This window comes from Apteryx rowi, unplaced genomic scaffold, assembly GCF_003343035.1.
Source record: "Apteryx rowi isolate R43461 unplaced genomic scaffold, aptRow1 scaffold_135, whole genome shotgun sequence".
NCBI classification, from domain to species: Eukaryota; Metazoa; Chordata; class Aves; order Apterygiformes; family Apterygidae; genus Apteryx; species Apteryx rowi.
This window is the reverse complement of record NW_020447586.1, coordinates 1405678-1433392: the sequence shown is the minus strand read 5'-3', so window position 1 is coordinate 1433392 and position 27715 is coordinate 1405678. Positions and strand designations below refer to the sequence as shown.

General features: G+C 39.8%; 1 protein-coding gene across 5 annotated transcripts; it reads left to right on the top strand.

Annotated features, from left to right (window-relative positions):
* The first annotated feature begins 331 nt into the window (after window positions 1–331).
* Window positions 332–26040, top strand: CTXN3 (cortexin 3). 5 transcript variants are annotated; one of them, XM_026056987.1, is made up of 4 exons: window positions 5407–5728; window positions 9821–9931; window positions 16457–16569; window positions 25591–26040. In XM_026056987.1, the coding sequence occupies exon 4, from the start codon at window positions 25638–25640 to the stop codon at window positions 25929–25931; it is 294 nt and encodes a 97-aa protein (XP_025912772.1). In that variant the 5' UTR covers window positions 5407–5728; window positions 9821–9931; window positions 16457–16569; window positions 25591–25637; the 3' UTR covers window positions 25932–26040. The 5 variants fall into 5 exon arrangements, with proteins under 5 accessions (XP_025912774.1, XP_025912776.1, XP_025912772.1 ...); XM_026056989.1 differs by lacking the exons at window positions 5407–5728; window positions 9821–9931 and adding an exon at window positions 332–390; XM_026056988.1 differs by lacking the exon at window positions 5407–5728 and having other exon boundaries at window positions 9811–9931.
* Window positions 26041–27715: the final 1675 nt, after the last annotated feature.

The following is a 27715-nucleotide window of genomic DNA, read 5'->3' as shown; positions in this document are numbered from 1 at the left end:
TTCAGTAACCCATGTTAAGGAGGAAAGTTCTCTGACACTGTGACAAATGGTAACCTTGCCTTAAATATTGCAATTGCAATACTATATGTCCCTAATGACTAAAGATTGGCTCTTAGGCATGGCAAGGAATACCTTGGAATACCTTGGAATACCTTGATACGTGTTTATACAAGTGCGACAATATCAGTCTAACCATGCACGCCTGAATAAAAAGAAATGCCCAGATAAAAAGAAAAACAGGAAAAGGGGGGAAAAATTCTCAGGTCTGATTCAGTGAAGCTGTTGGTACTCTCACATTTTTCAAAAACACATCTTTATTTTTTTTTCTTGCAGGTTTACATCTGATCCTGGATGTTTTGAAAATTTGTTTTGGCCTCTGCTCTTATTTAGGTGAGATATTACATTATAAGGAAATTGCTGCTGCTTTTAGTACTTCAGCAATAACAACAAGTTTATATTGTGTAAGAGGATGCTGTTTATGCATTATCTCTGTTAAAATGATCCAGGATACATTTTATTTGATTGTCTACTYGGGAGTAAAGTTAAAACAATTTTGCACTGCAGTCTAGGGTAATAATCTTTATGTGAGGAATTTGAAGATGCATCTGAATGTACTTTTGAATTGTTTTTGCAGGGCTGGGAAAAATAAAGCCCTCTTCAGCCTTTTTTTCCTTTTTTTTTTTTTTTTTTTCCTCTCTCTCATTTTGGTGACTGGTTTGAGACACTTGGGGAACGCAAGCAGTCTGCTCTCTTCAGCCCTCCCTCAAGGTCTGAATTATTTGTGAAGGCAGTGTAGGGAAAAAAGCAGCTGGAAAGATGCTGATTTTAAGGTTGACATGTGAGGTACATTAAAAGTTTGCCTGCATGAGGAATGGCTGCGTATGTGTAAAATGCAGATAAATTTCCTAATGCTGCATTTTTAAACTGAGCATGAGAATTAGTGATTTGGACATCTATTTACCTTTATTAGCTAGCCATGATAGATCTGGTAGGACTTTGTTTTAACAGTTACCTTCCAGTCCACAGCTGACTAACACCTTAGTGGCTTGGAATAGGGAGAGTTATGGCTGAATGCAAGTATTTTATCATAAAGACTCTGAATGCAGAAAGATTTGAGAACTTAACCAAGGCTAAATCTTGATTTTCAGACTGGTGCAATTATTACCTGATACAAGTAGTTTGAATAAACTTGCATTTATAAATATAGTACTGCTGCATTGTACAAGTTGTTTAATTCTTGCTGTAAGCAGAATTAAGAATTTCCACACATGCATTTTCTAGAGAGAGCAGATATAATTTTTTTGACTGTAAGACAGATTCCTCAAAATCTGAGATCTCCTGGTCAGTCACGAGTTTGAATAGAAGAGCTCAGTAGTGGTAATGAAAAGGTACCTTTAGCTTCTCTTAATGTTAGTAGTACAGTAATTTCTGCATAAGCTTTTGATGTGTTTCAAAAGTTGTTTCCCACTTGAAATGCTGCCCCTGCAACTACACCCTGAAGATAGCTCAGGTATCCATTTGCTTTTTTGTAGAGTAATTTTTGTCAAAAGAGATATGAAAATAGTGAAGGTGTTTGGGCAGATAATTTTAATCAGCTCTTGCAGTAAAATTGGCTTTTAAATTAGTCAGCTTTGCTTTAAAGCTAAATAAACCAAAAAACTCTGATTAAAAAAAAATATCAAAAAGATCATTCCCCCAACATCATACCACTTCCCACCTACAGGAAATCTTCCAATCCTTTATCCTTCCTTCCCTGAGGGAATCTTTTACTGCTGCTTTTAATTGAAACATTCAGGTCTTTTTAAAGCCTTGAAAATGTTTTTTCTTTTTTCTTCTTTTTTTTTGTTGGCTTTTTTTAGTAAATGCTTCTAAAGAAGTTGAAACATACTGGATTAAAATGGTAGCTATTTTTAATGAAAGAATTTAATTTAGAACAGCTGTTCTTAATATCTCTCTGTAGTTAAGATTTAACTCCGAAGTACAGCCCTGTAGGCCTTTAGATAGTTTAAATCCATGTAAAATCAGGGAAGCGTAACTAATTTACAACAACTGAGTATTTCACCAGTTGTTTTAGGCTCCTGGAGAAAATACTGGAAATAATGCTCATTTACTGAAAGCTCTTAAATAGAGGCTATAGCAGAGGAGATTTGTGCCCATTATTTCCACTAGCCATATTTATCAGTATCTCTTCTGCGTTTTCCAACATTGACCCCAAATCGAATCTGCTACGGTGATATCAGCCTCACAACTCACAGTGTCAGCAGGGCTTTTCTATAAGTCAAGTCATATGTAAAAATTTGCAAAAATCTTCTCTAAGTGTTATACAACAGAGAATATCCGTCCTTAGACTTCATACTAGAAGGAAAAGAAAATGTTACCAGCTTTCAGTATTTTTACAAATACATATTGGAAAAGGTAAATATATTTGGTATTTTCCAAAGAACAATAAGTCTCTGTGCTGAGACTGTTTGCAAAGATATTTAGATAGATAGCATGCATTTAGTTTAGAGATAGCCCATTCATTTCACTTGACTACATTTATCTGGTAATGTTATTCAGAGCTTAGTCATTGACCTAGCTAATTATTTCTCTGTTAAAATAAAATAAATATCAGATTACTTTCTGTTCCTATTAACTCCATACCTATTCCTGCTCAGGAATGAAAATTTTGATTAAAAACTTCCACTTCCTTCCCTGTTGACTGGGATTCTGGGGATTCTGGGGAAACAACACAAAAATGACCATTCCAGGCGCTGTGATATTTACTCCCATCCTGTCACTGCTGTGGAAATGTAAGTTATGGTTAACAAACAGTCACAGTAAGTCACTGAGCAAGAGGAAACACCTGGATCCAAGCACAGCTGGCAAGGAAACATGTGACTCTTGTCCATTCAGGACAAATGCTCAGAGGTTGTGTGGTCCCAAAGTGGTTGTGAGGAAACCCTATTTCTAACATTATCCTTAAGTGGAAAATGCCAGTGATCGTGTATTTGAGAGCTAATTTTTCCAGAGGGAACACCCTATCTCTCACAAGGAATTTAATCATGTGTCACATAAATGCTTTTTTGAAAATCTTGCTGTTTTTTTTCTTGGTGCCATGCAAAAGAGAAGAGCTGCTGGGAGGACAGTGAGGAAAATTCTGGCAGGGGAAACACAAAGGAAAAGTTTGGGGGAAAAATACATGTCAGAAATCTTCTAAAATAAATGTAAGCAAAGTATACGGAGACAGCTGAATTTTGCTATAAATTTTCTGTTCTGACAGAGTTTTGTGCCATCATGAGTTAACTGATCCAGTCTACTTTTGTTTCTATACCTGTACTAATAAATTGGGATATACCCTGTTATGCACACTTTCGTAGCCCAGAAACAATTTCATAAGTAAAATCCTATTTTCTTTGGATATCTCTTCACAGTTTGTCATTAGAAATTGAATGTTTGTGGCTTCAGATTACCTTGAATAAGAAATGCCAAATATGGGAGTAATATTATTCAGATATTTTAAAACAGGAAAATATGAAGAGGAAGTAATTTTTACAGCATTTTAAAATGAAAGCAGCAACTATGCAATCCCAAAATACCTATTTTTAACATCTTCATGCTCTTCAGAATTTTTGAAATACAGTTCACTTGCAATGATAACTATAAATGAGAATGCACACATCTGCATCTCATCTTCAATCTTATGTTAGCTTGCTTTTAACACAGTTAATTTAGACATTAAATTTCAACATGGTAAATTCACAATCTGAATTCCAACTGATTTTGTAGGCAAAAACTGAAAAAAATCAGACTAGTTTATAATAAAGAGGAAACACCTGGGATACACTGTGGGAACCAGGGAGGATGGCTTTCAGAAAATGTTTATAATATACTTGGAGTCACTTTTAGATAGATCTTGCTATACTTTTAGTGGCTATGGTGAATCAGTGCAAGGAGTTGACAAAGACAAGGTAATTGACCTATTTGAAGTCTCAACTTCATGACGTCTGCATGTTTTTAACAATCGCATTTTGCAACTCACAAAAATAAGTACAGCACTTAAAAGCTGAGAAGCCACTGTATACAAATTTGTATTTATGTTTATATATACTTAGTTATTTATATCGAAAGTTTTCTGTTTCGATACCAGGGAAACAGAGTAATCTCTAATGACCACATTTAATGTTTACAGAATACAACATTTGGTATGGGCTATGTCAAACAAGATTTTCCAAGAAAATATCTATCAATCAAATATTACCATCCTCAAATGCAGAAGTTGTGCCTGCATTTCCATATTAAGTTAGAGCCATGTTTTTCTCAGGTCATCTTGTGTTTTTTATAGAGCTCCACAGACTTCCTGAAGAAGTAGCAAGTAATGAGGAATTGGTGTAGCAACTGATAAGATTTATTGCACGTTTTTCTGGGTTTGTTTCTTTTCTTTTTTTTCTCCCCTGCAGATATCCGTAAACTTTTATTGAGTAAAGTAAACAATGGGATGAGATTTTGATGCTGTGCTCCCCCATAACCAACAACCATGACCCCTCAGTCGTGGGACTCAGAGGCACGTCTGTGCTCTCTGTAGATGGATAGCCCTGTAAAGGACACTCAGAACCTATTTTAAGTGCTCTAAATCCTTGGAGGAAATTTTGTATTAACTATGTATGGTAAAGGTAACGTACTTCCTAATTCTAGTACCTTAGTTAACTGTTAAAGTAAAATAGTATGAATACACCTGAATATTCCAGATGAGTTCTTACTGGGGTCCTACTTCACTACTTCCTGATTTCTACTGGAAATACTGATATCCTAAATATTCTACAGTCTCAATGGCGTTTTTTCTCAGTTCTGGCCATTCGTACTCATCCTGCGTGATCAGGTAGATGCATTCATGTCTTTCTCTTGTTGATGAATCCTCAGCTTCAAACAGAAGTTTTTATTAGTCCCTGAGTGCGTGACATAGATCTCTGCTTCTAAAATGAATTTCCTATTTCAGTTACTTGAGTCTTCAATCTTACTCATTTCTTCTTATATGATATCTTGTCTCTTCTCTATTTCTCAATGTCATTGTGCTCTCTCTCTCCTATTTTTATATTTTACCAGCATATATTTTTTGCATGTGTTTTTACTGTCTCTCAGATGTGGGCTGGAGAAGAAATGCTACTAGTACTATCATGCCCAATTATTCCTAGAGCTGATATTCGGTTTTATTCTTCACCAAACCTATTATGCCAGCAAAAGGTCATAGTCCTTACACTTGCCTTTGGTAAGGGCATTTTAATATATAACTGAAAACAGAAGATAACTTTAGATTGTTTCTTAGTTCTTCTTCCACACTGTGCTGTGTTGCAGTCTCTCTTGAGCCTTTGCCTGCCTGGCTCCTCTTTTCCTGAGCCCTAGTCTCTGCTTTCCCAGGATTTGCTTCCTTTCTTTTCTTCCTTGCTATATAATTTTCTGTCTTTTGTTGCTTCTTAGGAGAACACAAGCTGTTTCCCTGCTTTGTTTGGGCTTTTACTTTTCCTTTGACTTTGTGATTGGTTTTTATCTCTCAGGTAATTTTCTCTGTTTATTGTCTTGTATTGAAAGTCCCCTGATTCAGCAGATGTCTGCAGATGAGATGATGCCTGTGTAGTTAGTCTTGTCTCTGTCTCCATCACATCTTCAAGCCCATATCTGGTTTACTATCTTCTCCTGCTATGTTTTGATCTCAGTGGAGCCTGTGAACTTCAATGTGTTCACACTTTATCAGGTACCTTTACTGCTCTAAGTTGACGTATGTCCTGCAGGATCTGCATCCAGTTAACCTCTCTGTATTGTGCTGCCTTAGCAGTCTTTATTGTTTTCTGTGTCCCTAAATCCCAAGAAATGACATCATTTTCTTTAAAGGTTGGCTCCACATTTCTTGCCCTGACAGGTAGACTTCTAGGAAAAAGTATTACAACATTTTAGGTAAAATTTCACTCTGTGAAATGATTTGCAACTGAGGAGTTTACCTTCTCAAAAGAAGGTAGAAAACAATCCCACATTCATTGAATAAGATGTCTGTGGAATATTAAACAAGTATATAATATTTGAGAAAATGTCAGCTTTTGCTTTATGTAACATGCAGTAGCTGAATGTGGGATACATAATTATTAGCTTTGCATTTTCAATTTTCTGTCGTATGCAAAATAAATTTGAATGAAAACACTGTGCATGTTCTTCATTCTTTCTGACTCGCAGCCATTTTCATACTCATTTTATTCCTTTCTTCCAAATAAACCTTGAAAAACCTCGCATCTTTTCTTATACCTGTCTCCATCCACATCTATTTTCCTTCAACCTGTTGGGTCTCTTAGTATACATTGTGTTTTCTCTCTATTGATTTCTTCTGCTCTTTCCACTGAGCGAAGCTTTTCTAATTTTGTTTCCAATTGTTTACTCTTCTGGAAGTGATGATTCAAAAATCATATAAGTCCAAAAATATCTTGTTACTTTTGGTCATGAGGACACTGGGAAATAGAGAACATGTTTGCAGAATATTTTAACTACTGGAAATCTTAGCAGAAAACTATAGTGGTTTTAATGAGAGCACTGCAACTGCACCTTAAAGCTGGTCAGGCACCAGTTCAGTGCTTCAGGGTAAGTAGTAAGGGTAGGGTAAGTACTGCTCTTCTTTAAGCAATTGTGTGAAGCTCGCATGTGTTACCATAAAGGATATTTGATGTGGCATTCAAAGGACTCCCGAACAAACATGTATCTAAAGCAGCACTGTAACATAGCTTCTTAACACGGTGCCTGTGTTTCTTGGTGATTGAGGGTGGTAATAACAGTGATTTATGACACTGCTCTTCTGAAAACCGGCTGAGCCCCAGTACTGCCAAATTACATGAAGGTGCAAAGAGAAGCTCTCGAAATGAGGTGCAGTGGTCAGGGGGTCCCTTGGTGCAAGTCAGAACATGGCTTGAGGGCCTCTGACTACTCAGCAAGCGAACTCCAAAGGACAAGGCTGCCAACTCCTGCAGTTTATTTATGACTATTTGATGTCTTATTTAAAGCCCAGTTCCTACCAGCATGTGATAGTGTGAGAATTTCAGCTTCCACTAAAAGAAAAAGGAAGATTCGAGCCATCAAAGTGCAGGGAGAAGCAGGCAAGTGGGATCAAAATGCCCACCACTGGCTCACCAAGTGAAGAAGGTTGAGGAGGAGGAGCATCCTTTGAATGTCAGATGAACATCTCCATGAATAATTTTGATGTAATTGGTTTTGCCTTGGGATAAGCTCATACTGGCTTCAAATAATGGGACTGAAAAGACAGCAGTTTCAGGTTTTGTTTATAATTGTGGGAATAGGGAGTGAATGGGACAATCAGATAGTCATCCCTATTTTTGTTTTGAAGAGGGAATATTTTTTTGTATATATTTATATATATTTTTTGGTATATATATATTTTAATATTATTTGGTATATATATTTTGGTATATTTTTTAATGCAAAAATATGAAAGCTTGTGGAGAATTTTCAAGAAAGTGCATTTCAGTGGAGAATGCAGTATCTGCAGAATCAAAATTCTCTTCAGGAAATAAAATTCTCATAAAGTAAAAGTAAATTAAATTTCTGTTCCAGAGACATTTGATATATACTCATTACGCAGTTTGAGTTGCCCATTATAAATGGCCTGTCAAAACAGATTCTCCTTTCCTTCTCACAGGAGAGGCTTGCTCTCTGTGACATTTTGCTAAGATTGCATGCAGAAAAATGAAGTAATTGAAGTCTATGAAGAAACCTGTATAGCAGATTTCTCTGATGGAACTGAAAAACAGTCGGGGAGAACGTCTTAATATGTCCCCTAAATAGTGGTAAAGGATGGGGTAAAACCTGAAGACATTAAATATAAAGCAAAGAGAAGACATTTGTGTGTGTAGTAAGCTTACAGATCTCACTGAAACTATAGGCGCTTTGGCAAGCAGCGCAGTAGGACAAACGAGCAACGGATGAGTTTGCAACTGTTTCTAATATTTGCAGTTATTGCGGCCAAGGCAAAGCAAAGATAATCGAGGTGGTATTTTGTGGTGTAAGGGCATTGCCTTGCTAAGAGTCAGAGAACATCAGTTCCCGTGAAGTGCTCGCAGTGTAGCTGCACTGTCTCCCTCAGCACTTACCCCAAGGAAGCTCAGGTATCCCTGCAAGGTGCACTGCGGTGTCGGTGCTGCGAAGGCACCCGCATCGCCTCCGGTATGGGAATGCCGGGCCGATGGGAAAACAGCAGACTGATTGTTTTACAGGATGGCTGCACTCAATCAAGCTAGGATGAACTGAGGATAAAAACAATAATCTACCTGAGTGTAGCTATTTTGCAGTGATTCTCTGCAAAAGGCATAGACCAACAGGGTGATAAAGTGTCTCTGTTGACTAGAGGAAGGTGCGATTGCAAGTGGTAAAATCCTGCAGAGGAAAGCAGGTTAATTAATGCCTTCTGATGGGAACTGTGGCACACAGCACTTCTTCGATGCTGGGGGGGGGGGGAGAATAGGGGATGCGATGGGGAAGCTTATGCGTGCAGATTTTGGGAATGACTGGGCATATGGAGAAAAAGGAAAGTAAGATTAGGTTTGTTGTTTTGAATGAGTAATGGCAAAACCCCATGGAGGGATGATCACAGTGTGCGTAGACTGCTCAGAGGAGGGCAGAAACTCTGCCTCTTTGTATGCTTGGGGTTTGGGACAAGAGACACTGATATACGACTAAGCACAGCTAAATTGCAAGTTGTTCTTGCTCACCCCTTCAAAAGGGAATGTATCAAGTAATTTCTGTCAGCAGAAAAAAGACTAAATTTGTCAAATAAACTAGCTGACTATTATATTACCTTCTGAGAGATTCATGCTATTGGTTATGCGGTATGTAGCCAAATGAGTATCTTAAATAAAATACAGAGGTCTCCATTTAAAGTCCTGTAAGGGCTTTGTGAAATGTGTCATTTGTCTTGCTCTGCTTGTTGGCAGTAAAGGACTGAATTGGAGGTTAAGGAGTGAATGAATCAATATTAACTCTTTTCATTTTCATCAGATGTCCCATCAGACCAGAGTAAAGATACATAGATAGGCAGCATGGGAGAGGCACTGTCATACTACTGCAGAGCCTGCAAGACAAAAAGTTGCAGTCTCCAGTTCTGTTAAGTCAGCTTCTTTCACAAGTTTTACAATTGTTTTATTATTATTTTATATCTAAAGTTTAAATGAAATTTGTGTTAAGTGTGGTTTTATCATCTGGAAAGCCCTAAGGGCTATGAAGTTCTAGTGTCATCAGAATGCTTTATTGATAAATGCTTGTGCTCCTGAAGGCTGTGTGATAGAAAGCAATGAAATGCTCTTTTGATAGCATTTTCAGTGTTCATTGAAGTCAGCCACAGTTAGCATGTGCTGTGATACCTTACCTGTTCCTGCTCTTAGCCAGACCGCAGTCTGCCTTTAACAAGGCTGAAGGGTAAAATGTTGGAAGTTGTCTTTTAAAATGCTGTATCAGGTAGTGGTTGAGACTGATCAGAACAATTTTAGTGTATTGAAAAGGATTTAAAAAATGTTGGGGACATTTTTTGCAGCTTTATGAAGCGTAGTGAGATTTCCCAGAACAAGGATTGTTGTCCTTCTCTTTTGTTCCATTTGTTTTGTTTTTAATCTCAGGCATGTCAGATGTATCAAAGAGCTTCCATTTTTTTATCAAAGTAAATTAAGAAAGGTAGAGAACAGGAGGAGGGGCTTTTATTCCCTTTAGTTTTTCTTTCAAGGGAGAAAGGAACCTTCTGAGGCTTCTAGTATATCATATTACGTTTAAAACCAGCACAAAACTGTTTTCCCCTCTGCAGGTAAGTGATAGAGAAGCTACGTCCCCAGACTCTGACATGGGATTTTTCCCCTCAGTTTCCTACTTGCAGCTGTACAGTGAGAATCTAAGAAAATGGGGCCTCTAGGAAAAGGTGAGCTTCCATCTCTCTCTTCTCTTGCGTGGTAGCAGAAGTGAAGGCAGAGCCCCGCTGAGACCCGGGGCTTCACAGCTGCATGGGTGCAACTGCTGGCGCTCACAGGGAGTACCCAGATAGCATAGAGAAATGTGTGACTGTGGGTGGCTAGGAGCCTTGCAGTTTGCTACAATATTTCTGCTCCTTTACCAGAAATGTCTTCAGCTTATAGCATGATTATAAGCTGAATACCATACTATATATTTGTGTGTGTGTATATGTATATGCACACCTCCTGTTAGCTGGTATTTTCCTATAGTTTCTTCGTAAGTACCCTGATGTGTAGAAGACTCCTGTTCCTTTGGTTCAGCCATTCGACTCTCCTCTTGCTTTCAGGTGCTTCCCACTGAAACTGTCATTTTGCAACTAACTCTCCTTCAAATCCTCTCCCTCTTCAGCCTTCTTTCTTACAACTTTTCTTCCCTCTATCCTCCTCAAGCTTCTTTTCACCTTTCTTCATGCATGCAGCTCATTTGCAACTAAAGCCACTAAAATCACCCCAGTCCATCTGTGACCAGGTCCCTTTCAACTCTGATCCATTACAGTCCAATCTATTATGTTGCGTATCTGCTTGTCAAGGTAACCAGAGCCCTCTGGCACACCCACGGATCCTCCTCATCTGTTTTAATTTCTTTCTTCCTCTGTCTCTAAGGAGAGGTGCTTGGATGGCTGTTTTTTCTCCCCAGCTTTGCAGGAAGGCTTAGGATGCAGTTTCATGTTGCAGCTAAGCCAAGCCAGTAATGAGCAGCTGCTGAAAGGGGCGATGCTGCTCCTCTTCCTTCATGTTCCCCTCTGCACCCCTCTCTCCTGAGATGCTGACTGATCTGATTAGAGCTTTTTTTGTTTTTTTTTCTTTTTCCTTTTTTTTTCTTTCCCCAGATGAGTTTCCCTTACCTGATTTATGCTATAGTTGCATGATAGCTGTGCCTGATGCAAAGAAGTGGTGGGAATGCTCAGGGCTGGAAGAGAGATGGGGGAGCGAGTTTGCCCCTTCTTGGCAGTAGCTCATGTTACCAGCTTTGCTGCAGTGTGAAGTGGCTCTCTTAAAGCAAGAATTAGGAAAAGAAAAGGCTGGCTACAGATTTTCTCTAGGAGAAAAGCTCATCTGTTCCTCAGGCTTGGTGGCTGCAATGGAAGAAAGTACCAAGTGCTGTGGGCAACCTTGCCGAGACTGTGGGAGCAAGTGGAAAGGAGAAGGGTTACCTTCCTTTCACTGCTGCCTATCCCAAAGCAGACAAAAATAACTCGGGTGCTTTTTGTGATTCTGGTAATTTTACTTTTTTACTTCAAGGTAAAGCAAAGAAGGCTGAAAAAAATGGTGCCATTTGAGTCCGTTGCAGGTTACTGAAATATCAGCCGAAACAAAAAGTGAAGGCTATACAATCAATTACTTTTCAAAAAGAGGAATGTATGTGGTTTTCATTGATATGAGAGTGGTCATAATATGATTCAAGTTGAAGGTTATAAATTTTTACATGTATTTCTATTAGTAAATGACAAATTCATTGGTATATGAAAATGCAGTAATGCATAAGGAGGCTTCCTTGCTTTTGAAATATCTTTTTTGATGTACTTTTGAGGACCTGGCATACTTTCCTTTGTTTGTCACAGCTCAAGAACATCCTACCTTTTGTACAGAATCCTTCAGACTAATTTTAATTAATGCATTAAGAGCCTTTTAAAAAGAAAACTATTACATTTGTTACCAGGTTTTAAAATAGAATTTAATCTATTGCCCAAATCATGGAGAATATGAATTTATACTGATTGTAAATTAAGAGCAGTGTTAAATAGCTCTTTTGTCTCTCTGTGTCTCTCTCTCTGTGTGGGCTCACATGCTTTTAGCTTTAATTAAGGAGACTAATTTTATTTTCAAAGAATTATAAATTCCATGAGATGGGGCTGTAAGAGGTGTAATTATGATATACTAGTTGTTATACTAGTTGGAAAAAAGAATTGCATAACTAATCATTTGTCACATGAAATTCATTATGCTCACAGTTAAAATGTATTGTGGGCAGGCTTTGTGCAAACAGTATTCTCTTATTTTAACAACCATTAGAAACAATTACTTAAATTACTTACTATTATATTCTGTTATTTTCTGATATAAATGCATAACATTTGTGTATAGTATATCAATGGCAGCACTGTAGTATTAGCTGTGGGGAGCAAAGCTCTTTTTTCAAGTGTGTCAGCGTGACCTGTTGTACTGTTAGAAGTGTAAAATATTCATTATAGAAGTTCTCTGATTTTTACTGGAAAAGCACGGTTGCCTTTGGCATTTCTGGATTAGTCAGCAAGATGATTCTCATGCCTTTGAAAGTCCAAATGTAACCACAACAGTGGGTAAGAATCACCTGGGCAATACCAGCTTCCTCAGCTGGCATTACGTAGCATGTTGTATAGAAACATAACTGTATGGCTTTATCTAAGGCATCTACCTCTTCCTTGATGACACACACTCAGAAGATGACATCATTGTGAAAAGGGGCAGCTTTTGTAAAGGAAGGTGGATTCTTGAAAGGAAAAAGCCCACTCATCACTCTAAATTGCTCTAAAGGTCAGCGTTTGTATGGCTCGGCCTCTCTGCTGAGACAATCCCGGCTCATTCCTCAGCAGCAGCTCTCAGGTTCTGCAAAGTTCCCGAAAATCATCACAAATCAAACAGCCAAAAAAGCCAGGGTTCTGCTCATTAAGCTGTCTTGTATATTTTCGTTTTCATCACTTTAAAGCTCTTTATGTTGTTCTGGGATGACTTTTAAGGCAGGCTAGCTAATGAGGGAATGGGAATGTCGGACGGAGTTTATAATTTCTTAAACAATAAATGCTGTTCAGTGATGTTGCTCTGTATTTTTTTTCTTTTAAATGTGACTTAGACATAAAAATATTCCTTGACTGACATAGCTGAAATGCATTAGACCAAATCACAGTTCCTATATAATGCAGTAATGTCTTTTGGAAGGCTATATATCCTAATTCAGTCTTAGTTTTCGGAATTATAGCAGTAAATTGCACATTGCTCATTTAATGGCTAATATGCCTATGGATTAAAGATAGAGCTATTTGTATTCTTATTCCACTCTGTCTATGCAAGCTATAACTTTAAATTGTTGTTTTTCTAATGCTGCCTGTCACAAAGGTCTCTAGTACTCTTACATGCAGACAGCATCAGTCACTGCTATCTCACCATCAGAATTTTACACAGCTGCCTGCATAAATCAAATATAGGGAGGGAGGTAGAAGATTTTTATTTTTACAATCATTTGTGTTTTGGCAGCACAAGTGTGCTGTCATGTTATGTCAGGTGTCACGTCTGGGATGCAGTAAGACAAAATAGAAAACGGGAGAAAAATGCAAAGAAAGTAAATTCACTTTGAAATCTTGGCTATTCTGAAGAATTGTGTAAATGTTGGAGATTTTACTCTTTTTTGGGGGGAGGAGTATCACTGCAGTGCAAACTAAAGAATACAAATCAAAGGAAAAATAAATTAATATTAGCGCAATATCGTTTGCAAGCACAGGGTCTGAAATAGCAGGGTACATTGAGTTAGTATTTGAATGCCATGTCTGGTTTAAGATGATGGGAGCATATGGCACTTTAAGTATGACATTGAACTCCACTGTGGTTGCACCCCAGTCCTGGCAGCCTTCAATGTCAGTCTGAGGAGAGTGACTTGATTTGCACTTCAGAACAGTTTGAAGCAGGAAGGCTTTTGTCAGTTTTTGTGGCAAAACCATCAAGGAAATACTTGGGAAGGGTCTGAAATGGGCCCCGTGGGGCATAGTTGCATAAAACGAAACCAGACAAACAGGAAAGGGAGAGCTTGATTTGCAGCTATCAATATCATGCTGATACTTTAGATACCTCCAGATGGGGTGCTGTCACCCACAATTTATCAGTGTTCGCTTTTTCCCATCACTTTCTCTGGATACAACCCCTGGCCCCCCAGAGAAAAGTGCTGTTTCCACCTTGTCCTTGGCCAGATTTTAGACGTCTTTGTGGCTGAGGATCATTTAAACAGATGTGGACATTGACAGTCGGAATAGGAATGATATTTACTCTGAATGCAAAACTAAATCTTTCTGTTTTCTCTGGCCAGGCTGAGATCCCAGCCTGCCTGATTTGATCTCTGTGTGCTGGCTAGCATTAAAGATGGTAACAGGATGCTAACATTAGGTAACCACTTTGGACAGGAGAGCAGGGAAGCTACACAGTCACCAGAGTAATCTCAGTTAAAATATGACATCTACTTCAGACGTGAACATTTTATTGTTCCCACTTTGCCGTGGCAGCAGTAGATGTTTGCTGTCAAGTAGGCTGAGGCACCATTTAGAAATGATCTGGTTTTTCATTATTTTCATTTTATTTGGTCCTGCAAAAATAGTTTTAACTTGCCAAACTGAACATGTATGGAGCTGCTCAAGCAACTGCCATGGAAAAAGCTGCCTAATACTTGGATCCCACAGATGAAACTCCAGCACAGAAGCATGTTAAATAGACAGGCCAGGCAGAGTCTGAGAAGGTCATGCTGCCTGAAGGCCTGCTTCTGAGGTTACTGCCGGGGAGCAATCTGTGCTCTAGGATAGTTTTACTAAGGAGTTGGGAGTCCTTTTGCTTGCCTACTACTTCTATTCTGAAAATGTCTAACTGACAATTGTTATTCTGGAATTACCTGTGTTAAGGAGGGTATTCAGACACCTTCACCTGCCTGCTGGCAAAAACTTCCCCAAGCATGCACAAAATGAGAAAAGCAGTGGAGTTTCCCTGAGAGGATGGAACAGTTGACTGAGAATATGCATGAATGTATTAAGTGGATTTATTTTTCAATTTGTGATAGATGTGAGGGAGTGCCAGTGGTAATGCTGTGGGGTCTGGGAAGGAGGAGCAGGAATGAGGATCTCCATGATCTCCAAGAGATTCCTGATCTGTATCTGCATCAGCAGGCAAGGTGTTTATAGCATTTGTGATGCATCTGCCAGGAGCTGCTCATATGACCAGCCAAACACATGTGACAGGGAAGGATGCCTCCAGGTGCCAGTGGCACTTAAAGCCAACTGCAGAAAAGAAAGACTCAGGCCACTTAACTGGTGGCCTGTGGACCAAATCCATCTGGCCTGCCTCCATTTCCTGGGGGGAGAAGAGGAAGGCTATTTGGGCTGTGCGAATGCTGCCAAAACAGCTGCGAGCTTTCTCCTCTGCATCATCTTGCCCGGCCTGACATAGAAAGGCAAGTTGTGCCATCAGCTAGGAGGGTTAGGGGAGCTCAGTAAAAGATCCAGGACAGCAACTTCTGGAGGAAAAGGGAAGTTTGTTGGCATCGTCCTTTCTCCTCCCTGTAAGCCTGATGGCAGCACAGGCCTCCTGGACTTCTGAGAGAGCACTGCAGGGTGGAAGGAAGAGGATCTGCAAGTGGGATGCCTGCTTCTGTGTAAGGGGCACCTGCCCACAGCAGGGGCGAAGCAGCACCCCCCGCCTTTCCCCAGAAAGTAAGTCACAGATCTGTGAACAGACAAAACCAGAAGCACATTAAAAAGTTGGCAGAAATGTCTTTGAGTTGCAGCGAATGTCTCAGCATTGCATTTATGGCTTTTAATCAAAATCTGGCTGATTCCTGAAAGGTTGCCTTTATTTACGCTTTTCAAAATGGATATAGATTTTGGAACTGAAGCCCATGTAAATATTAAACATAATTATCTTCAACTCTCCTTTTTCAAAAAGTTATCAAGAGTAAAGCATAACTTTATAGCAAAGCAAATCAAGGCGACAGAAAATATTTTAATGATATTGGCTGAGAAAATCTTTCTTTGAAGAGCACTAAAGGAACTTTCCTATTAAATAATTGGAGATGCAAATGAATCTAATTACTAGTGCTGTAGAAAATTAGCTGAAATACCAGTGTTTCTGATATTTACTTCAGAAATCAGTGTTATTTCCATTAAAAGGCATATGCTTAGCATCCTATTTTTAAATCAAATAAGAATGGAAGAGTTTGCAGTTCCTGGGTTTGAAAGCTGGGATGTGATGCACTCACTGCAAACTTTAGAGGACTGACCTACAGCATCTATTAAAGCCGATAGTCAGAGCCCTGACATTCCCTGCCTAATGCCTGCCTGAGCTCACGAGGCTCTCCGCCTGTCTCCCCTCTCCAGCCTGCTTGTGGGCCTGTGTGACATAGCTCTGGGCTATTCTGCTTAATTCCCGGCTCCTGCCTGTCCCTTGCTGGGACCAGATCTTAGGAAAAGCACTGCATAAGCCTTCTCTGGGGCTCAACTTGCATAGTGAGGCAGCAGCATCCAGCTTTTATGCTCCCAGAACTATTTCTGATTTTTTTTTTAATCCAATGGCAATTTAATATAAAATGCATAAAGAGTGATAGGAGCAAATCTTTCCTCCTGTGGGAGTACCCTCATGGGTTATGGATTCATGCTCTTATGATCTGTCTTCCTGTAAGAAATGAATCGTGCCTTCTTTTCTTGCAGACTTCTTCAGCTTCTTGGTACTGTGTGGATTGAAGTAGAAGATGAAAACTTGTAGCACAATGAGAATTATTTAAAAGGAGCTATGGGATGAAGAGTTTCTTCATGACACAAAGGTACCCCCTGTAATGCACATCAGCTTGTCTGGATCACAGAGCAGTGGTGCTGTAGTAATGTGCTAGAAAGACTGTAAGACTTTGTATGATGTTATTTGAGAGCTTAAATGCAAAATAGAAAACTTCTGCCTGATGTTATGAAATCCTTCTGTCATGAAATCTTCCAGGAATGTGATCCAGCCTCTTTTGTCAAGTCTTGTCATGAATCTTTCAGACTGGGAGGGAGGAAGGGTTACTAAACCTTGATCGTTATCCTTCTAGAGGTTGCTTACTGTAACAAAGGAGTGGATCAAATCTAGTTTACCTGAAGGATTTGGGGATGAGAAAGTGGAAAAAATAAAGCGGAAAAGTTAAAAAGAGAAATTATAGGTTGGATCTTCAAAGTCAGGGAAGTGAGAGATTCTGATGGGACTGAGGAAAGTGGTTGAAAGAGCCTAAGAAGACCCTTTCTGAAGCTAATCTGGAGGACTGAGATCCTCAGGGACTCGGAGAATACAGTGCACAGCACTGGACTCTCACCTGTGCCCATGTGTGCCAAGGAGAACAAGGCACTGAAAAATGCTCTCTGAAATTCATTTCTGTAGAGGCAGAGGAATACCCGGTTGCGAGCGATAGCGCATTCCTAAGCAGAGTACCTTGTGGTTTGTGCTGCAGTGTGTATTTGTAACTACTCTGCAGAGAAGCATGCTGGCAACTGAAATGATCGCACTAGTGCAGAACTAGTGTGTGCACCAGGCCTAGGTTTCCGGACAGCCCCTGTTACCTGCTTACCCTGCAAGGGACGGGGGCGTAGGGAGCCCTGTGTAGAGGATTTTTTGTGACAGCGAGAGGCGTTCCTTTTCTCTTTGTTTATAACCGTATGAAGCCTGAAAAGCCAGACTGTGAATAGGTTTAAGACAGCCCTACCAGGGTGCCTGGGTGTCTCTGGGGGTCCACGTGGGTGTCTACAGCATGAGTGTGTCTGCATTGTGGTAGTCGGGGAGGCGGCTTTGCACCATCTCTGAGAGCATAGTTGGTGCTCTTGCACACACAAAAGCATGCCTCCGCGCTCCGCAGTAGGGTGGGCAGGCTTACCGTTTTAAAATAAAGGATGCTTCCCATGGCCACCCTTCTTCCCGCTGAGAGGAGTAACTCTAAACTGAAAGGGAAATCTGCAAGGGGCAGAGAAAAGAAGATAGTTGATGGGATTTGACCTTCAGATCTCTTCTCAGTATCAGAAGCCTAAAGAATGAGAAGTGAAGAATATCCCATACACTTCTTGGAGGGGGGTTATGACAATATGGAGTGTCTGGAAACTCATTTGCACTGGGAGAGATCAGAACATTCTCTCACCCTACACTGGTTTGGTGTATGTGTGTGTCTTTGCTTGCTGCTAAGTAGAAACTCAGGGGGGAAAAAAAAAAAAACTTGTATTTTTTAATCAGCCTATCTGAATGATATTTTAAACCAACTTCTTTTTTTTTTTTTTTTTTTGGAAGAAAGGGAAAAGGAACCTTTGTGCTTTAGTGAGTTATTTTCCCTCAACATAAAAAGCAGCTATATTAAGGGCAACTTTAGTACCTGGAAACAAATACAACTCCCAGGGCAAAAAACTGTAGCTATAAGTCCAGAACCCAGCAGCAAATGCTGGTGAGTATATCCTCTCTCATTGCAAGATCAGTTTATTTGTAAAGAAAGTGTACCAGTGGTATCCATATGACCCACTGCTTTTTTCCTAAGGGATTAAGGTATTTGGCTGAAGGTCACAAATTGTAATCAATATTCAGATTGGTTGATAAAAGGAGCGTTAATTGGCATTAGAGAGACAGATCACTGACAGCAGTCAATAGCGAAGAAGAGAGAAACACTAGTAGATTCGTAGTTTTGATTTTGCAAAGGTATGGGAATACCCTGTGATTTTTTTCTTTTCCTCCCTTTTGGTACACCTTTTGAATGTTAATGTTCTGCTGAGGATGGTTTCAGACAGGCTGTGAGGCTACTGCTGCACTCAGTGAGGCAGAATCCATTGAAGAGTTGCTGAGGCAGAACTGAAATTATAGCCTCACTTTAAAGAAACGACAGTATTGTCAGCTAATTACTTGTATTTACAAATACAAATAGGATTCTCATTCAGCTTTGGTTTTTGTGTGAAATTCTGAGCCTTTAAAAGGCAGCTTTAGAACTTGGGTGTTCCCCAGTTCCTTGGCAGTCCCTGAGCCTTTATGCTTAGAAATACAAGGAAGGTGCAGAAGAATGGAAACTAAAGATACTTGTAACTACCTGTAACTGCTGCAGTGGGAAATGGGTCAAGTTTGCTCTCGACTAGATGAAGGTATTTGTTTAATGGAAATTGATTGTCTAATTTTACTTATTTATTGCTTAATCCTTTATCTTGCATATGCCTGAGTAATACTGTCTATATACAGTACCTCCTACATAGCAGGTCAGGAATAATGACATTGAGATTTAATATTTACAGCAATTAAATGAATAAGTACTGATCAGATTCTTGCATATTCCCTGTTTTCTTTCTGGAAAGTATATTACAATTCATCTTTCAGTAATGCAAGAAAAGGAGGTATAAAATACATCTCATGTCATTTTGAGCTGCAGATGGTTTTTTTTGTAAAGATTTGTGACTGTTAAGAGAACAAATTCTACCTGCTGATTCATGTGGGATCCAGCTTATAAAGATATTAAGCACATTATTGACTTTCAAAGCGTTAGCATTTTTGCTTATCTTATTACTATTACACACTTAAGATATTCATTGGAGAGAAGAGTTGCAATACTGTCTGTATATCTGTAACCCCTCTTCTGAAAAGAAGAGTGTATGGAGTTTGTGTGCATCTTTCAAACCATCGCACAGATTCCTGGATGGTGTAAATATATTGATGCTTCACAGATCCGTACCTTCAGATCTTCACATCTAGTATCCCATAAAGCTAGCAGGTACTTTAGCAAACGCAGTGAGTAATTCAAGCTTCTGTAGTAGCTTTGACCTCTTCTGGGTATATGTCTTCCTCACACACCTTAGTCACAGGAATTCCAAATACTGTATGTGCCCCTCAAAGGTAAAGTTGTATTTAAAGCATTCCAGAGGGCATTAAGTAAAATTGAGGTTACATGGTATTGGAGAGGCTCTGTAGAAAAAAGAGCAGATCCCTTTCTAGCACTGTTTTATTGCTGATGTTAACCCCATCAACTTGCTTTAACACTGTCAACAGCAGAATGGAGCACCAAGTGGTCTTTTCCCACATGAAGACCTGTCTTTAAAAGCTGTTGAGAAGAAGATGAGATTGTGTCTGCAGGGGAAGGGCAACAACAGTTTGACCTCAAAATTTTAAGATGAAAAGGATGAAGTATAGGAAAAGAGAGCGTTGCTAGTATTCCCATTTAGACTGTGCAGTGACTGTTGGCAGCAACAGTACAGGATACAGTACAGAGGAATGTGAGGCACATTTGGCTACAAGGGTAGGCCCCATGTAATTTCATTTGTTAGCCTGGTATCTTTTTGTAATGAAGTTTTGTTTATTTAAGGTAGGTTTAAAATGTCTATCACAGCAACTGAGCTGTGAGCAAATGGAAATATCTCTGCTTGACTAGTTTGTGTACAGATGTCTGAGCCTGAAGGAACTTGCTATGTATTTTTGTAGCTAGGAAGTGACTAATTAGTGAAACTAGTATGGGTGGTATAGGAAAATCATGTGCATGGGCTTGGCACAATTGTGTGCCTGCTACATTCCATGAGATATTCCATAATGGAAACCCAATTGCTCCACTAATATGGGATACCTACATATCAGGCGTACATTGGGAAGCACCAGTGAAGACATAGACCCACATTCTGCCCTTATAGATTAAGCCAAAAAATCCAGAGTGAATAAGAAGGGCAAAAGAAAGTCCCCAGGTGTTGACTTTTTTAAAAAAATAAAAAGGCAGGAAAATACACTGTTTAATCTTAGTCTTGATGCATCTATTGCTTGATTGTAATTTTTGCCACTTGGATTTTACAGAGTCAAAAGTGTAAGTAGGCACGATGGCAATTAAGTCAGGGGAACTGTAGCTAGTTGCAGTAATAGAAAATTTGTCCTTGTGTCTAGTCATCAGGTTAAATACACTAAACTGTTCATCCCTGTGACTCAAGGAGTTTTTGGCTGGTCAGATTCCTCCTTTGAACCTACTAATTTCAAATACTTTTCTATATGTTTTACGTAATTTACACAGTATGGTTGTGGAGCTAATGATTTGACCAGCAATAGCAAAACCAGATGCTGACATACTATATGGTGTTTCACTCTATTATTTATTTTAAATCCATGTACACTTGGGTTGTATGTGTCACATCTTAGTTTGGATGCCTTCAGTAACTTGTTGAGTTACCAACTCCTCAGTATTTTTGAAAGATGAAGGACCAATAATTCTAATCTGTGTGTACCTCAGACTGTATTGGAATAATTTATGCTAATTGAAGATAAATTCCAGAATTTATGTCACTTGTCACAGAGTATTACTCATGCTGTATTGCAGTTACATGAATAGAATCACTGGAGAGTTTATGAACACCTAGGATGGAAGAATTGGGAAAACGGTAGAAGTGAGAGTCTACTCAGCAAACTGAGAAGATGTGATTTTCTACAGTCTCTTTAACTTTGGCTGCTCACAAATGTACAATAGTCATTCTTTATAAGACTATTATGGGCATTGATACAAAATGCCATTTATGTCATATATGGTAATAAATGGGGCAATTTAAACACCAGAGCAAAGCTCGATTTAATTGTAAATATGTTGTTACTAGAGAAGCAGATCTTAGAATGATTCATTAGTCCTATTGTTTTCAAAACGAGAAACTTTAAACTGTATGCAAGGAAATGCTTTTAACAGAGCAAATTTTAATCAAAGTCAACTCAAAAACAAATGAAATGCTGAAAGCACAGAAAAGGTGCTTTGAACAAGTTTAGCTCTTCAGAGTCCTGAAAATTTGCATCTTTCCTATCAAAGTGTAGCTACCACTATCAACTAATTAATTCAATGACATTTTAACTTCAAAAACCTTAGCGGCTCGACAAGAAAACCTGCTTTTTGGTGACATTTGACCAGGTCCTATGCTAATGGCTCAGCTACTGGGTTGCAAATGGGCTCCTGAAACTATATGAAGGATATTAAGCCTCAGGATGTGCCAGCAACTAACCTGTCTATTTAATGCTATTAATAATACGCAGGTTTAGTCCTCTTTCTGTGTTTCTTTAACAAATTGAGTAACTTGGATTGTAAGCACCACCTCAGGGAGATCCTTAATCAAACTACCTAATGGATGAGTGCACACTGGCGAGGAGAAATGATAACAGCAGCCTGATGTGGACAGAATTATGTGCAACTGTGTCCTCATTAAACAAAGCAGTAGTCGCACCTGCAAGGAACCCATTACAGCAAGTAATTGAATGGGGCACCTCTGGGGCAGTCAAAGGAGGCAGGGCTAGTCCTTCAACTGAAGGATAAGCCATTTGTTCTATCAGTTATAATTTTATCTTAGACATTAAAAAAGAAAAAAAGCAGCTCAGGACCTTGGTTACCTCAGCTTTTCCTTTTAAACATCCTTGAGGCTTTTCCACCCATAYAGTAACCTGGCTCAGATATTAAGTGATTGGAACAAGCTAAAAAGAAACACTTTGAGGCTGTGTTATTATTACTAATATCTGGTTTCTACTACTTCACTTGTTATGATCTATAGGGGTTTTTTTTGGCTGTATGGATGCATATATGCTAAAATAGGGATACCTATAATGTGCCACATGCTCATGAATTCATCTTTTGCCCCTTGGAATCTGCATTAGAAGTGGATCAGAAGCAGAAATCTCCCTCATACTGTTGGGAAGGGCTTTTTTCGGCTACCTCTGCAGCTCCTTTGCACCCTCTTCCAGGTTCCTGTCTTCTCTGTCAGCCTTGGATCAGTACCACAGAGGTGGGATGGACTTCAGGCAGACTAGAGGAACTGCTATGAGGACTGCAGAATTTCTCAGGCAGCATAATCCAGTTTAAGATTATGTTGTCATTTCTATATATTCCCCTAGACAGGTGACAGTTTCAGCCAGAAAGAGGCAGTGGTGCCAGCTCCAGCGGAGCTTTGCTGCCACAGCAGAAGGTGACTGGCAGACAGCAGGGCTTGGGACTCGGGAACTCCCTTTCACCAGTTGCCCCAGATGAATGAGAGAGGCCACACTGGGCTGAAGGACTGGTTTGTTTGCTGGCTGTGTGGACGTTATAAGACCCGTGTGTGTATTTGCTTGGCTGTGCTTTCTCAAAGCAGGGTAAATGAGGGCTGTGGAAGCCCGCGCTGATGTGGCTGAAGTGTTTCCAAAGCCTCAACTTGTGCCTTTAGCTACACCCAGTTAATGCCTTTAGCTCCTGCTTTCAGGTAGCTGTGTGCTTCTTCAGTGGGGATAGTTAAACATCATCTTGTCACTTAGGAAACTGTTAATGGTCTCATTTAAGTTTTAACTTGCAGGAGAAGTGGTCCACACTGGACAAAGGATGCTGTTATGCCAGGTACCACACCATCCTACGGAGGCACATTGCTCGCCCCAAAAAGYTTACGATCATACGGCGTAATGAGCCTCCCCCGAAGGCTGTCTGGAAGCCCAAAGCCTAGAAAATAAGTTCCTTTCAGCCTTGCAATGCAGTCCTGTTATTTTGCCACATATCATCTATAGTGTGATAACTAGCAGCCTGAATGTGAAAAACTGCTAAGTGCAAAATAATCTGACATCTCTGCTGATTCATAAAATCAGTCAATAGTGCTCACTGGTATGCAAATGAATATGTGGCTCTTCTCTGCATTATCCCACTTAGGTTCCTGTTCAGATCCTAAAGGAAAATAATGAGCTGCATTAGCTTATCACTCAGTCACAAATTACGCATATCTTCTTTAAATCAAGTTTCTTCAAAAGCTGCAGAGAAACTCTGTACTGAGTCATATGTGTATTCTAAGTTTGGAATTTAAAACCAGCATGTCAAAAGTTGATCATTCTTGACAGTCACAAACTTTCCATCTTCTGCATTTTCTCCCACAGTTTCTAACTGCATGTAGGTAATGTCTAGAAAGATGTCAGGAAAACCTTTCCTAAAATGCTCAGATCTGTGCTGAGAGCAAGAATAATACAGTGTATCTTGTAACTGCAGTTTTAGGAAAGTGTCTTCATGTTAATAACCAAAATATGTGTATAGCTGAGAGAACCTGCTTAAATAGCATTGAAATCCATGAGATAATGTGCATGCTGCAGTGTCTTCTGAAATCAGACTAACCGGATTTTTAGAAGGGGGCAACATTATCTTTGACTTTCATTGTAGCATCACTGCAACAATGTTGCACTCCTGTCTCAGTTTCTATGCTTTTTTCCTTTTCATAACAATGTTATTTATCATTGGAATTGACTGTTTCCCTCACCGGCATCATAGAAAATCTGGCAGTCTTATAACTGGTTGTTCCCAAAGTTTTAGCTTTCTCTGTTAGACAGTCTTCTGCACTTTTTATCAGCTGGTAGCTGAAACACTCTTTCAAAGGATTGTAAATTAACATCTTTTGCATCTTCCTATCATTTCAGCCATAGACTGAATCAGGCAATAATAGCCGTGCAGTTCTGATATCTGTTTCGCTTTAATACATTCTCTATGTTGTTTGAAGTGTGGCTTTTAGAATAATCCTAGCAATATACCAATATGACTGTGCTCTCTTAATCCACTTATACCTACTAACTGTTCTTACTGATTCATGCTTATAAATCATTACTGACCCCAATCCAGTGACAGATCATTTATAATTACTTGAAAGTTTTGCTTGTGCATGCTATGTACTGCATTCTGGTCTTCCGTTCCTTTTTTTCCCCTCTTACTATTAATGCAGTATGTTCAGCTGAGACCCCATTGTGTGCAATGCAGGATGAAGTCTGCATGTAGCCATTACCCCTCATACGGATTTAATAAATCGGAGATTAGCTTTGGTCAGTAATCAGAGGTGATTCGTAGGAGATGAAGTATGGCAGGCAGTGCCACGGCAGTGGCAGTTCTCTTTCAGCCAGGTTTGGACACTTTCTGTTCCTGAGCAGACTTTGCAGGTGATTTCAATGGCATCAATGACCAGATCTAAACTCTGGCATCCAGCAGTGCTTCCTTCCCAAGACGGAAAATCCAATGCATAAGAAAGGAGGGAGTAATGGTAGGCAGACGCCCAGGCAGACAGTCAAGGACGCAGAAGTGCCAGGCAGGCTGTAGCACAGCATGTGCTCTGCTGTCTAGAAACAGCCAAACTCAGGCCCAAATCCTAGCCATCTTCTTGATGCTACAAAGTAGGTGACATAAAAAACATTTTTTTTTTGGTAACTACAATTGTAAAATTAGTTGTGATTTTAAGAAGAGGAAGCATTTCCCCTTGAGATAAATTAGTACTTATTTCAGGGTGCCTTCCTAAAAATTTTTCCTCTCATTTCAAACACGTTATTTATGTCTTTCCTTCCTAAACACTGCACTGTTACAGGCACTAAATGGTGTCTGTCTGGCCTCTTGGAGAGGCATGCATCTCGTTGGCCTGCAGCAGATCCTGGTCCATCCTGCCTCAAAACAGTTTTGGTCATCATGGATAAAACTGTAGTTACATTCCTTTTTTCACACCGCTACTCAAATCAGTATCTCGGCTGCAGTTCTTCTGTCATGCCAAAAAGCACGCAGCTTGCTTCACACCTGCCATTTCTGTAGTTTATCAGTTGGAACAGTGTGATTAAAACCTTCATTTTCCTTTTTGCAGAACAGAAATGTTCTACCCCCCTGCTCAGGGTCTAGTTACATTTAATGCCGGTGGTTCATCTCCGTATTGCCAGCAGAACTGTTCAGGATTTCTAACAGATCTCTGGTATAGGACACAGAGACAAGCAGAACTGCTGTCAAGTTCTTTCCCATCTCCCTTTTCTCCATTCAGAGGAAGTTGTACAGAAATAACCAAAAAAAAGGGCCATTCACAGTTAATGTTGCTTCCCCCTTGCCCTACAGATATCCAAGTGCATCTAAATGACCTCAACCCCGACCACAGCAAACTGATGATGAAAAGGAGGAGATTGTGGGATTATTCCTTTCAGTTTTCCTGGATGATGGAGGGAGAGATATTCGCCGCCACCTGGCTGCCACCCGGAAACACGCTGCCGGATTCTAGCATGACTCTGGAACAGAAAACCACCTTTGTCTTTGTGATTTTATTATTTATTTTCTTGGGAATCCTCATTGTTCGCTGCTTCCGAATTCTCCTCGACCCCTACCGGAGTATGCCAACCTCAACCTGGGCTGATGGACTTGATGGACTGGAGAAAGGCCAGTTTGATTATGCTCTTGCTTAGAGACTGACAATTATGGAGGCTTATTTAGCACGCTGATAAAGAAAGAAAAATCCTGGAATGTCTCTTTTTTGGGGGGGTGGGGAGGGTTGTTTTTTTCAGATATTGTAAGAGTTGCAACATATAAATAAACCCACCACTGATTAGATTTTTTTTTATTAAATACCAAAGCAAGTTAAATTTTTGAAAGTAGATTAGTGAATCTCCTCATGGGGAAAAAAAACAGAGCTTTCCTTAGCAGAACTTTGCTTCAAATTGTATTAGAACAATACATAGCATGTGTAATATCTTATAACTCAATATTTGATTTGCAGATACTAGAACAAGCCTTTTATGGGGTAGCCTGGGGTAGCATTAAACAAAAGTCTGTGGAGAAAGGTCTCTTATAAATAAGGTAAGAGTATGATTTTATGATCTGTATGTGGTAAATCAACTTTTCAAGCCCCACAAGACTCTCTTTTTGCTTTACTTCCCACGCTCTGAAGACAGGTAAGGAAGTGTCCCATACTATAAAATAAGGTTTAGAGCTCTAGAAAACTTCAGAAGAAATTCCTACGTGTTCTCTCATACATTCAACAAGATGCTTTTTCTCAGCATTAAACAGTGAATAAGCTGCTTATTAGTAACAAACCACTGTCTGTAATCTTGATTGTGAATAAAGTATGTAATGATTTTGGCCTGTCTTTGTCTTTTTGTACCCAAACTGATTTCTACTAATGGATAGGTTATTGCATTGTTCTTAAAACAGCTTATGCAAGCAAATTTCAGTCTATGTGTATTTTAAACTGTGTATTTCAAGCATTCACTCAGCCTGTTTGTCTGGTGTGTAAGTCGCATTTCATTGTTTTTGTTTTTTTCTCAGTTGGGTGACTGAAACATCAGTGCTAAGAATCAATGAATAACCACCCACCTTTACACACAAATATCTGAATGAATTTGTACAATTGCCAAACCATTCCTACAAGTCAATGTAAACAAAAACCGATGTGCATGACTGATAAAGATTTAAAAGATCGCATAAAACGTAGTAGAACAACTGAGAGTCCAAATGGGTGTTTGTAAGCATGTTTTAGAGGTACTGAAATACCATGGTGGTAACATTTGATATACTGCCAGGTGGGGAAAGGCCAGACTCYTGAACACCCCAAAATCTTGAAAAGCGTCCTAGTGCTCTCCAGCTTGTTAAACGTTTCATGGCATGGGGAAGGGAAGGAGCACACTGCCTATTTTAAGACAAGGCTTTAGATTTAGCTATCTTTACACTTGCTACAATAATGAGAGGCAGCTGGGAAGTTTTTCCTTTGTCCTTTGGCTTGCAGCCCCTAAGTGGAGGAGCCAAGCCAGCGCCGTAGCCGGTCCAGCCGGAGTGGAGCTGGCTCACCCAGGCTGAGGCTCTGGCTCTGGCCATGGCACACAGAGCTATTGCTTTCCCTTTTGCTGCCTGTCCTGGCTGTTGCATAAAGGTTGCAGCTATTTGTAGCAGAGGCAGTGGAACGAGGGGTGGCTCTGCACAGCGGCTAGCACATGGCACGGGATGGCGACTAGAGCAAACTCGGCTTCATCACAAGTTCAAAGAAAGAAGCAGGGCTCTGATCGGCAGCGGCTGACCTACAAGCGCAGCTTTGCTTCTCTCTGCTGCAGGGGCAGCAGTTTTTAGAGATGGAACGGGCAGAAGGGGATGGTGACACAACTAAGTTCACCAGAAGTCATGACACACTGGCGTTAGCTACTTATATGTCAGACTAAAGCAAACCCAAATTTTTGTATTATTTTCCAAAGGCAGCAAT

What these genes read in the sequence shown, in the direction of transcription:
- CTXN3 (XM_026056989.1), top strand. Translation starts at nt 25,638, where the DNA reads ATGATGAAAAGGAGGAGATTGTGGGATTATTCCTTTCAGTTTTCCTGG.